General features: G+C 38.3%; 1 protein-coding gene across 1 annotated transcript in view; it reads right to left on the reverse strand.

Moving 5' to 3' along the window:
- LOC133647125 (cohesin subunit SA-1-like) overlaps nucleotides 1-12,046 on the reverse strand; it is a 61,523-nt gene that overhangs the window by 25,363 nt on the left and 24,114 nt on the right. The window contains exons 14-19 of the mRNA XM_062043250.1: nucleotides 11,277-11,394; nucleotides 11,115-11,218; nucleotides 8,736-8,828; nucleotides 8,378-8,671; nucleotides 4,637-4,707; nucleotides 4,385-4,553 (exon numbers count right to left, since the gene is read on the reverse strand). Of these exons, the coding sequence (XP_061899234.1) occupies nucleotides 4,385-4,553; nucleotides 4,637-4,707; nucleotides 8,378-8,671; nucleotides 8,736-8,828; nucleotides 11,115-11,218; nucleotides 11,277-11,394 (849 nt within the window). The remainder of the gene's footprint in view (nucleotides 1-4,384; nucleotides 4,554-4,636; nucleotides 4,708-8,377; nucleotides 8,672-8,735; nucleotides 8,829-11,114; nucleotides 11,219-11,276; nucleotides 11,395-12,046) is intronic.

A 12,046-nucleotide genomic window follows, 5' to 3' on the forward strand; every position in this document is an offset into this window, starting at 1 on the left:
GTCAGAGGGAAGTAATCACACTCATTATTGAGTGACGGCACAGAGGCTTAAATCTGCGAGTGTCTGCCAGAGCTCTTGGAGACGAGTCAATTGTAGAAGGAGTCCATTTCCCCTGAGAGCAGAGACCTTCAAAGTGTGGCACGGTTTAAAAATACTACAAAAAGTAGAATAAAAGAGCAAACAGGTGAAATGGAATAAGAAAAAGTTGACTCTAGTAACACAAAGTTTTTTTTCTATAAAACTCACTGCTTAAAAAAAGCATAACGAATCAAAAACCAATGCTGTTATGAATTATTGATATAGTCAACAATCCAATTACTTCACTTCGAATATTCCACTTTGAAACCATTTTTGAGGACAATACAAAAAGGGACAAGCGGTAGGAAATGGATGGATTGCAGATTTTGTGTTTGCCATATAAAAAACAAAGTTTTATTTGGCAAAAAGAGCAAACAACTAACAAAATTCATCATGATAAATAAATCAATAACAACGTTTCGACAATGGATGGATGTGAAGTTGATCTAAAGACTTAAAGGCCTACTGAAAGCCACTACTAGCGACCACGCAGTCTGATAGTTTATATATCAATGATATAATCTTAACATTGCAACACATGCCAATACGGCCGGGTTAACTTATAAAGTGACATTTTAAACTTCCCGGGAAATATCCGGCTGAAACGTCGCGGTATGATGACGTATGCGCGTGACGAAGTCAGAGTAACGGAAGTTATGGTACCCCGTAGAATCCTATACAAAAAGCTCTGTTTTCATTTCATAATTCCACAGTATTCTGGACATCTTTTGCAATTTGTTTAGTGAACAATGAAGGCTGCAAAGAAGACAGTTGTAGGTGGGATCGGTGTATTAGCAGCGGACTACAGCAACACAACCAGGAGGACTTTGTTGGAGCGCTAGCCGCGCTAGCCGCCGACCTCACCTTGACTTCCTACGTCTCCGGGCCGCCAAACGCATCGGGTGAAGTCCTTCGTCCTTCTGCCGATCGCTGGAACGCAGGTGAGCACGGGTGTTGATGAGTAGATGAGGGCTGGCTGGCGTAGGTGGAGAGCTAATGTTTTTAGCATAGCTCTGTGCGGTCCGGTTGCTAAGTTAGCTTCAATGGCGTCGTTAGCACAGCATTGTTAACCTTCGCCAGCCTGGAAAGCATTAACCGTGTATTTACATGTCCACGGTTTAATAGTATTGTTGATTTTCTATCTATCCTTCCAGTCAGGGGTTTATTTTTTTGTTTCTATATGCAGTTAAAGCACGATGCTATCATGTTAGCTCGTAGCTAAAGCATTTCGCCGATGTATTGTCGTGGAGATAAAAGGCACTGAAGGTCCATTTGGCGTTCTCGACTCTCATTTTCAAGAGAATATAGTATCCCAGGTGGTTTAAAATACAAATCCGTGATCCACAATAGAAAAAGGAGAGAGTGTGGAATCCAATGAGCCAGCTTGTACCTAAGTTACGGTCAGAGCGAAAAAAGATGCGTCCTGCACTGCACTCTAGTCCTTCACTCTCACGTACCTCATCCACGAATCTTTCATCCTGGCTCAAATTAATGGGGTAATCGTCGCTTTCTCGGTCCGAATCTCTCTCGCTCCATTGTAAACAACGGGGAATTGTGAGGAATACTAGCTCCTGTGACGTCACGCTACTTCCGCTACAGGCAAGGCTTTTTTTTATCAGCGAGCAAAAGTTGCGAACTTTATCGTCGATTTTCTCTACTAAATCCTTTCAGCAAAAATATGGCAATATCGCAAAATGATCAAGTATGACACATAGAATGGATCTGCTATTCCCGTTTAAATAAAAAAAAAATCATTTCAGTAGGCCTTTAAGTGTTGAAATTTTAAACGATGAATGAATTATTTCTAACACTTTCATGAGTGGAGCCCTTTTAGATCCACAAGATTTTACTGGGATTTTTTTCTTTTCTTTTTTAAACTCTCATTGTTAAAAAAATTATAATGAATTAAAATCAATGTTGTTATGAATTTTTTATAGAAACATACTGTAATAACGAAGTAAGTAATAACCATTTACAAACAAAATAAAAAATGTACTAAAAGCAGTCTTTTTCTCACAATGCGTCAACTTTTTTCTTATAAAATTGGAAACAATTTCTCATATTCTTTCTGTTTCTGTAATATTGCAATATTTTCTCATAAAATTATTACTTTTTAATGTGAAATTATTACTTTTTAATTGCAAAATGGTGACATTTGACATAAAATTCAGACTTTTATCACAATCTTGCCAATTTTTTTTGTTGTTCTTGTAAAATAGTGACTTTTTTTTGAGTAAAACGATGACTTGTCATAATTTTGCCAAGCAAAATTCAGATTATTATTATAATATTGCCAAAATCTTACAATTTTCTTATAAAATTGTGACTTTTGTCGAGTAAAATGACGACATTTCATAAAATCGCCAAAATGTTAAGCTTTTCTTGTAAAATTGCGACTGTTATCGAGTGACATTCCAACTTTTATCATAATATTGATTTTAATTTTGACTTGCGATGAGTAAAATGACGACTTTTATTATAATACTGCCAAAATTCAAAGTTCTATCTATCTATCAAAATGAGGGTGGTCCCAAAAAGGAGGGATTTTTCAAATTGACTGTGTTGGTTTCAAAAGTGCTCCCCCTCTGGTCAACATATGAAATAACAAGTGTGTGTAAGAAATTGAAATGCGCCCCCTTTGGCCAAAATGAATACAAACAATTAAATAAATATGTATATAGAGACATACTGTAATAACTTGAAGTTAATAAAGAAGATTAAAAAACAATTAAACAATAACAAAAACAAAAATAGTTAACTAAAAGCAGTCTTTTTCTCACAATGTGTCGACTTTTTTGTTATAAAATTGGGAACAATTTGTCATATTCTTTCTGTTTCTGTAATGCAATATTTTCTCGTAAAATTATGACTTTTTTATGTAAAAGTATTACTTTTTGATGCAAAATGGTGACATTTGTCATATAAAATTCTGACTCTTATCACAATATTGCCAATTTTTTTGTTGTTCCTGTAAAATAGTGACATTTTTGGAGTAAAATTATGACTTTTGTCATAGTTTTGCCGAGCAAAATTCCAATTATTATTATAATATTGCCAACATTTTAAGGTTTTCTCATGAAATTGTGACTTGTCGAGTAAAATTACGACTCTTTTCATAAAATTGCCAAAATGTTGAGCTTTTCTTGTAAAACTGCGACTGTTATTGAGTAAAACTCCAACTTTTATCATAATATTGCGCAAATGTTCCGTTTTTCTTGTAAAACTTTGACTTGCGTTGAGTAAAATGACAACTTTTATTATAATACTGCCAACATTCTAAGTTTTTCTTGTGAAGCTGTGTTCCAACTCATTTTTCACAACAAGCTTTTTTATTTTGGCATAGTATGTATATATTATTAATGTTGTAAATACACTTCTTTATATATCTAGAAAGTGTGGTCCTAAAGAGGAATTTTTCAAATTGACTGTGTGTCGCTTTTAAAAGTGCTCCCCCTCTGGTCAACATATGAAATAACAAGTGTGTGTAAGAAATTGAAATGAGCCCCCTTTGGCAAAAATGTATTTAAAAATTAATAAAATAAATATGTATATAGAGACATACTGTAATAACGAAGTAAATAATGAAGGTTAAAAAACAATTACAAACAAAATAAACAACAACAACAACAACAAAACTAAAAACAGTCTTTTTCTCACAATGTGTCGACTTTTTTCTTATAAAATTGGGAACAATTTCTGATATTCTTTCTGTTTCTGTAATGCAATATTTTCTCGTAAAATTATGACTTTTTGTCATATAAAATTCTGACTTTTATCACAATATTGCCAATTTTTTTGTTGTTCCTGTAAAATAGTGACATTTTTGGAGTAAAATTATGACTTTTGTCATAGTTTTGCCGAGTAAAATTCCAATTGTTATTATAATATTGCCAACATTTTAAGGTTTTCTCATGAAATTGTGACTTTTGTCGAGTAAAATGACGACTCTTTTCATAAAATCGCCAAAATTTTAAGCTTTTCTTGTCAAATTGCGACTGTTATCGGGTCAAACTCCAACTTTTATCATAATATTGCACAAATGTTCCGTTTTTCTTGTAAAACTTTGACTTGCGTTGAGTAAAATGACGACTTTTATTATAATACTGCCAAAATTCTAAGTTTTTCTTGTGAAATGCCAACTAATTTTTCACAACAAGCTTTTTTATATTGGCATAGTATGTATATATTATTAATGTTGTAAATACATTTCTTTATATATCTAGAAAGGGTGGTCCTAAAGAGGTAGGCATTTTTCTCAGGTCTCAAGAAGGTAAGAAATACAATAACGTGTGTGTGTGTGGAGCACCTTGCTGGGAGCCCCCTCTGTGATCTTGACCAGCTGCCAGAGGATGGAGTAGTGGGAGCACTGCAGCGCCTGCACGGCGATCTGCTCGGGCATGGAGCCCAGCTCGATGCCCGCCTTCAGCAGCCGGTAGCAGTTGCCGAACAGATCCCAGCGCGTCAAGTCGTGAGCGCTGGCACGGGAGGAGAGCACATGTTTACACGGACGCTGCGTGGAGCAGACGCTTGCCATGATCTTGGAGGAGGAGAGTGGTACTTGTGGAAGGCTGTGAGTCTCTTGAGGGTGGATAAGACGTTGTAGATATCGTCATCGTCTGCCTCCTCAGCCTGCCGAACACACAAACTCTAATAAGCTCCACATCTACAAATATGTATATGACACAAGTTATCTTCTTGCTACTTCTGGTTCAAAGTCATCTGCTCAATTTTAAGAGCAATCTACAGACATACGTACATACATAAATGGCTGTTTTTAATAGCTGGGAAGATTATTGAGCAAGGAGTGAGGAGTGTTAATTGGAGAGTAGATGTTATTTTCCCAGATGTCACCATTTTTTTTTAACCTGAATAATCATTTTGCTCTCTTTGACTACGTGGTCTTTTACGAATATCACAGCGGTCGGAAATACTTGTTGACATTGGGTCCATTGTTAGCATAAAATTGGCAATAAATGTTAAAAAGAGCGTCAGACTTTGTCCTTGTTTGGATGCTACAATACATTATATTACTTTATTTTGTTTTCACGTTAAAAAAAACCCCTCATTTTTAAGGTGTGGCGGCTAAAGTGTTGCCGTGACATTAAGGTGAAACCATGCACTTCACTAATTATTATTTGAAATATGAAATACTGGTATTATATGTGTATACCATACAGTATTGTTAAAAAAAAAAGGGGGCCAAAAGTTTGGACACACCTTCTCATTCAATGCGTTTTCTTTATTTTCATGACTATTTCCATTGTAGATTGTCACATCAAAACTATGAATGAACACATGTGGAGTTATGTACAGTGTTTCCCACACATTCATTTATTTGTGGCGGCCCGCCTCGAAAGAATTACGTCCGCCACAAATAAAAAATAAATTATTTTTTTTTAAAAACTCTGCCTCTGTTTCCCTTTATGTTGCTGGTAAATAATATGGTTGTAGTAGTAGGCTAAAGTTAAATTATTTAGTATGCACTAATTAAAGGGGCAGAGCTTTAAGAGACATTTTAGCTTTTATATTTTATAAGATATATTTTTTGTAAGAACCACAATTAATAAATATATTTCAGTGAATAACTTATTGTTCAAATATGTATATAAATATGTACATAAAGTGTTGTAATTATATTGTAAAATGGATGGATGGATGGACGTTTAAAACAAAACTGTTATTATTAATTACTAAGTATACATTTTTTGAGCCTTTTTAGAGAAAATCATATCATTGTAGTAAATTATGCAAATTACTCGATGATGTCATGGTGACCACGCCCATAGCCACGCCCCCACCGCCACAGGTATCTTGGCAGTTTATGGGAAACACTGATGTACTTAACAAAAAAAAAGGGTGAAATAACTGAAAATATGTTCTAGTTTCTTCAAAATAGCCACCCTTGGCGCCGATTACTGCTTTGCACACTCTTGGCATTCTCTCCATGAGCTTCAAGAGGTAGTCACCTGAAAGGGTTTTCACTTCAGAGGTGTGCTAGAAGCTCATGGAGAGAATGCCAAGCATGTGCAAAGCAGTAATCCGAGCAAAGGGTGGCTATTTTGAAGAAACTAGAACATATTTTCAGTTATTTCACCTTTTTTCTTGTTAAGTACATAACTCCACATGTGTTCATTCCTAGTTTTGATGTGACAATCTACAATGTAAATAGTCATGAAAATAAAGAAAACACATTGAATGAGAAGGTGTGTCCAAACTTTTAAGCCTGTACTGTACTGGCACCCTATTTTTTTAACAACTCCAACAGAACTACATCAGCAGATACAATATACTGTATGGCAGTGGTCCCCAACCACCGGGCCGCACAATAAATAATTTTTTAAAAATTAAATCCACATAAAAAACACAAGATACACTTACAATTAGTGCACCAAACCAAAAAACCTCCCTCCCCCATTTACACTCATTCACACAAAAGGGTTGTTTCTTTCTGTTATTAATATTCTGCTTCCTACATTATATATAAATATATATCAATACAGTCTGCAAGGGATACAGTCCGTAAGCACACATGATTGTATTTTTTTATGCCAAAAAAAAAAACCAAACAAAAAAACTAAACATTACCAGCCTCAGTGATGTAACCAGGGACCTCCCAAATAAATAGAGGAGCACGTGGGCTGTGCCTTAGGGCGTAGTGGGAGATTGTAACTGAGTGTGCAGCCCCAAACGTCTCTCCTCATTAGGGATGATGTTTGATAAGAAATTATCGAGTTCGAGCCTATTATCGAATCCTCTTATCGAACCGATTCCTTATCGATTCTCTTATCGAGTCCAGATAGGTTGTTGTATATGGAAAAAACACACAATAATTGGTTTAACAAAAACTCACTTTTATTATATAAGACAACTATTTAATCTAATAAATAAATAAATATTGACTGTTACCCCCCTAAAAAAATAAAATAAAATAAATAAATATTGACTGTTGTTACCCAAAGTATATTAAGTGGGATTTTTCAGAAAAACAAATATATACAGTAACACAGAAACAAGCTGTCTCTGTGATCACTATAGGTGTATAAATAATAATATAGTGCTAAATAAAATCAGTCCCTTGGGCACAAAACTGAAAATAATACAGCTCTCCAAAAAGTGCACTTCTGCTGCTATTGGAACATAACTGTTTGTTATGATGCTTTGACCTTTTTGCACTTTATTTCTTTATTGAAAGAAAATTCTATGAAGAGAAAAGTTGTTTGCAAATGTGGTTACAATGCTAAAAAAATGAAAAGTTAAAGCTAAAAAAAGAAATGCGCTTTATTGAGTTAACATTATTTCTTTATAGGGGGAAAGATGTTATGAGCTAGGGAATATAACAACTACACTACCCGGCATGCAACGGGAGTGACGAGCATGCGCGGTAGCCCCGAAAAGTGTTGTTGCATGTCGCCACCCGGCAGCTAAGAATGAGGTTATGAGCACGCTGTGAAAGTAAATGTCAAGAACTCAGCCAACACGCCTCGTCTGTATTATTTATAATTAGACAGACCACGCATATACAGTGTGATTTTGTTTTGTTTACAAGGAAAGAAAAACAAAAGTTAAAAAAGGGAGATATGTTGTATATATATGTATGTGCTGCGGTTGTTTTAAGAACGTTGCGACAGCTGCCGTAAAGGAGGTGCGTTGCTAGCCTGGTTGCTATGTTTCCGGTTGGTCGTATATGTGTTTGTACCCTGCTCAAATCTCTCAGTAAAGTTATTCATTGGATTATACCTTTTTGTTTTGAACTTTATTACACCTTGGAGCGCTTTTTCCCGTCCATTGTTTTCCTGCTTTCGCTATCTGCGTCTAAATGACTGAGGTACGTGACGTCAATTCTTGTGATGTCTCACGGGGCATTTCTGGTTGGGACGGGATTCGAATAAAGAACCAACTCTTTTTCTTTACTATAGTGGCCTCGATAAACGGGTACCGGTTTTCCAAAAGGGATTCGAGTCCGAGAACTCGTTTCTTTTCTTATCGAACAACCGGGAAAGCCGGTTTCGAGTATCATCCCTACTCCTCATTGAGCCAAATTGAATTTTGTCTCTGCATGATTCCTTGCTTCTTGTCTGTTTAATAGATGTCATCAGTGTTTGAACCTGACAGCATTAGTGTTTTACAAGATTCTCATCTTATTCTACAGAATAATCAAAAAATTGTGAAAATTTCCAGACTTTCCGCGCTTAACTTAATTTAACGGAAATTTACCGGAAACTTTCCACCCCTTTGCAACCCTACTAGTGATGGCCGACAATGTGGCCGTATCGTATTCACGGCGAGTGACAAGTCCTACCTCCTGCAGCAATTCTTCCACGGAGTGCGCGAAGCGGTCGGTCATCTCGTCGATGAGCTGCGAGCGGGAGATGTCCACGCGGTTCATGATGGTGTACTCCTCCGAGCAGAGGATGCTGTAGGTCTTGCTGCAGGCCTCCAGCACGTCCATCTCGATGTGCTTCTCCACCACGTGGCGGATCTGCTTCAGCAGCGCGTCCAGGTGCTTCTCCATGCGCCCGGCGCTGTACACGTCCAGGTCGAAGAACTGCGGGATCTGCAGGAGGTTGGCCACCTTCTCCGAGTCGGCTTGGTACTGACATGAGGAACGGGGTTGCAGTTCAGTCCTAATGAGGTAACGCTTTTAAAAATGAAGTTACCTTGGACAACAGCATGGGCAGAGCCATGATGAAGTGCTCCGTCAGTTTGTTCTTGTCGTCTATCTGGGTCTTCCTCTCCTTGGCCGTAAGTACCTGGACAGAGCAGAGAACACGATACAGTAGGAAGGAGTTTCATATTCCTCATGGAACATGACAAACTGGGGGGGTGGACTATCCACTGTAGCCGTCAGACGGCACTAAGGTGTTGAATGTCTTCAAATGTGTTGTGTGGCAATTCCGTGTAACAAAAATGATCAGTTATAATAATTAGGGTTGCAGAGGCGTGGAAAGTTTCCGGAAATTTACCACGGGAAGTTAAGCTCGGGAAGTTTGGAAATACTGACCATTTTTTGATTATTCAAAGTTGTACACCGTCCACGGCATAGACATCTTATAAGTAGACCATACTTGCCAACCTTGAGACCTCCGATATCGGGAGGTGGGGTGGGGCGTTGTTAAGAGGAGAGTTTATTTACAGCTAGAATTCACCAACTCAAGTATTTCATATATATATATATATATATATATATATATATATATATATATATATATATATATATATATATATATATATATATATATATATATATATATATATATGTATGAAATACTTGACTTTCATTATTTTGACCGCTTGTACCCGTGATCTTGTCCTTTCGGTCATAACCCAAAGCTCATGACCATAGGTGAGGATGGGAACGTAGATCGAGCGGTCTTCCGGCTCAGCTCCTTCTTCACCACAACGGATCGATACAGCGTCCGCATTACTGAAGACGCCGCACCGATCCGCCTGTCGATCTCACCATCCACTCTTCCCTCACTCGTGAACAAGACTTCCAGGTACTTGAACTCCTCCACGTGAGGCAGGGTCTCCTCCGCAACCCGGAGATGGCACTCCACCCTTTTCCGGGCGAGAACCATGGACTCGGACTTGGAGGTATGTATGAAATACTTGACTTTCAGTGAATTCTATTAGTATCTGTATTGCTCCATTTGTAGTGTAATAATGCTCATTGTCATTTCTGTATTATTGTTTATTTTTCGCTAACTGCTTTTTTGCTATCACTTTTACTATCATATTTGTACATGTCGTATTTGCTGATGTTGCTCTATTGTTGTTGTTGGGTTTGCTGTTGTTGTTTTTGTCTCTCCGTCTTATCCCCCTCTTGTCCCCACCATTTCCCCCTCTGTCTTCCTTGATGTATCATGTTGTATGCATGCATGTGTGATGTATCATGTTGTATGCATGCATGTGTGATGCATCATGTTGTATGCATGCATGTGTGATGTATCATGTTGTATGCGGGCATGTGTGATGCATCATGTTGTATGCGTGCATGTGTGATGCATCATGTTGCATGCATGCATGTGTGATGCATCATGTTGTATGCATGCATGTGTGATGTATCATGTTGTATGCATGCATGTGTGATGTATCATGTTGTATGCGTGCATGTGTGATGTATCATGTTGTATGCGTGCATGTGTGATGCATCATGTTGTATGCATGCATGTGTGATGCATCATGTTGTATGCATGCATGTGTGATGCATCATGTTGTATGCATGCATGTGTGATGTACCATGTTGTATGCATGCATGTGTGATGCATCATGTTGTATGCATGCATGTGTGATGCATCATGTTGTATGCATGCATGTGTGATGCATCATGTTGTATGCATGCATGTGTGATGCATCATGTTGTATGCATGCATGTGTGATGTATCATGTTGTATGCATGCATGTGTGATGTATCATGTTGTATGCATGCATGTGTGATGTATCATGTTGTATGCGTGCATGTGTGATGCATCATGTTGTATGCGTGCATGTGTGATGCATCATGTTGTATGCGTGCATGTGTGATGTATCATGTTGTATGCGTGCATGTGTGATGTATCATGTTGTATGCGTGCATGTGTGATGCATCATGTTGTATGCATGCATGTGTGATGCATCATGTTGTATGCATGCATGTGTGATGTATCATGTTGTATGCGTGCATGTGTGATGTATCATGTTGTATGCGTGCATGTGTGATGCATCATGTTGTATGCGTGCATGTGTGATGCATCATGTTGTATGCATGCATGTGTGATGCATCATGTTGTATGCATGCATGTGTGATGTATCATGTTGTATGCGTGCATGTGTGATGTATCATGTTGTATGCATGCATGACGTATTCAATTCCAACTTTGACCACAGCGTCAGTTGCTATGTAGAGTGGCGCTTTCCACCATTTTCACAGCACACTGCATTGCAAAATGATTACGAGGGAGGAGGGGGTCTCTTCCTCTCATGCGAGATCCACCCAGGAACCGGGCGGTACGAACCCTTTCCCTACTAATAGTGCTAGAAAAGAAAAGGCGACGCACCCGCTTGCCGGTGCCTCTGCCGACAGGAGGGTGTGCCTCGGCCGCCTGGCGGATGGTGCACACCATCAGCTCTATCAGGGCGCTCTCCTGGCGGTCTGAAAGCACTGCAGAGAAGCTGATGAATAGAAGAGCTGAGGAAAACAATGACTGTTGTGGTCTTACACTCTTCTCCCTGCACGGGCTCCTCCAGCAGCAGCTCCGTCATACACTCCCAGTCCTTCAGCAGCTCCTGAGAACTTTCCCACAGGGAGTCCACCAAGTAGGCTGCGTGCTCGTGGAGCTACACACACACACACACACACACACACACACACACACACACACACACACACACACACACAACACTCGTCACGCAACAAAGTGGAGAGGAAAGCATGGACTTTCTTGCGCAGCTCTACACAACATAGTTATTATAACTACCGTATTTTTCGGACTATAAGGCGCACTTAAAATCCTTACATTTTCTCAAAACTCGACAGTGCGCCTTGTAGGATACTTCTCTTGTTGCCTTATTTGTATTTGACTTTATTAAATGTATTTATATTAGCAACACAACATGTGTATATAACAAAGGGTGCAAAGTCTGCAGGCAGTAGGAAACACATGGTTAAGTGTAGGGAGTAAAACTGATGGCAGTCTAAAGTTCAACATTTTTGGAGCTCTTTGTTCAGTGGATCAGATGTTTGATGAAGCTCTGTGTCTATCTACCACCACTACTGTTTTCTGTTTATTTGTTACTGACTGTGGCAGGACACCTCTGCCTCTGTTTCACTTTATGTTGCTGGTAAATAATATGGTTGTAGTAGTAGGCTAAAGTTACATTATTTAGTATGCACTAATTAAAGGGGCAGAGCTTTGAGACATTTTAGCTTTTAAATTTTATAAGATGTATTTTTTGTTAGAACCTCAATTAATAAATATATATTTCAGTG

Source organism: Entelurus aequoreus, linkage group LG03 (genome assembly GCF_033978785.1).
Source record: "Entelurus aequoreus isolate RoL-2023_Sb linkage group LG03, RoL_Eaeq_v1.1, whole genome shotgun sequence".
In the NCBI taxonomy this organism is placed as follows: Eukaryota; Metazoa; Chordata; class Actinopteri; order Syngnathiformes; family Syngnathidae; genus Entelurus; species Entelurus aequoreus.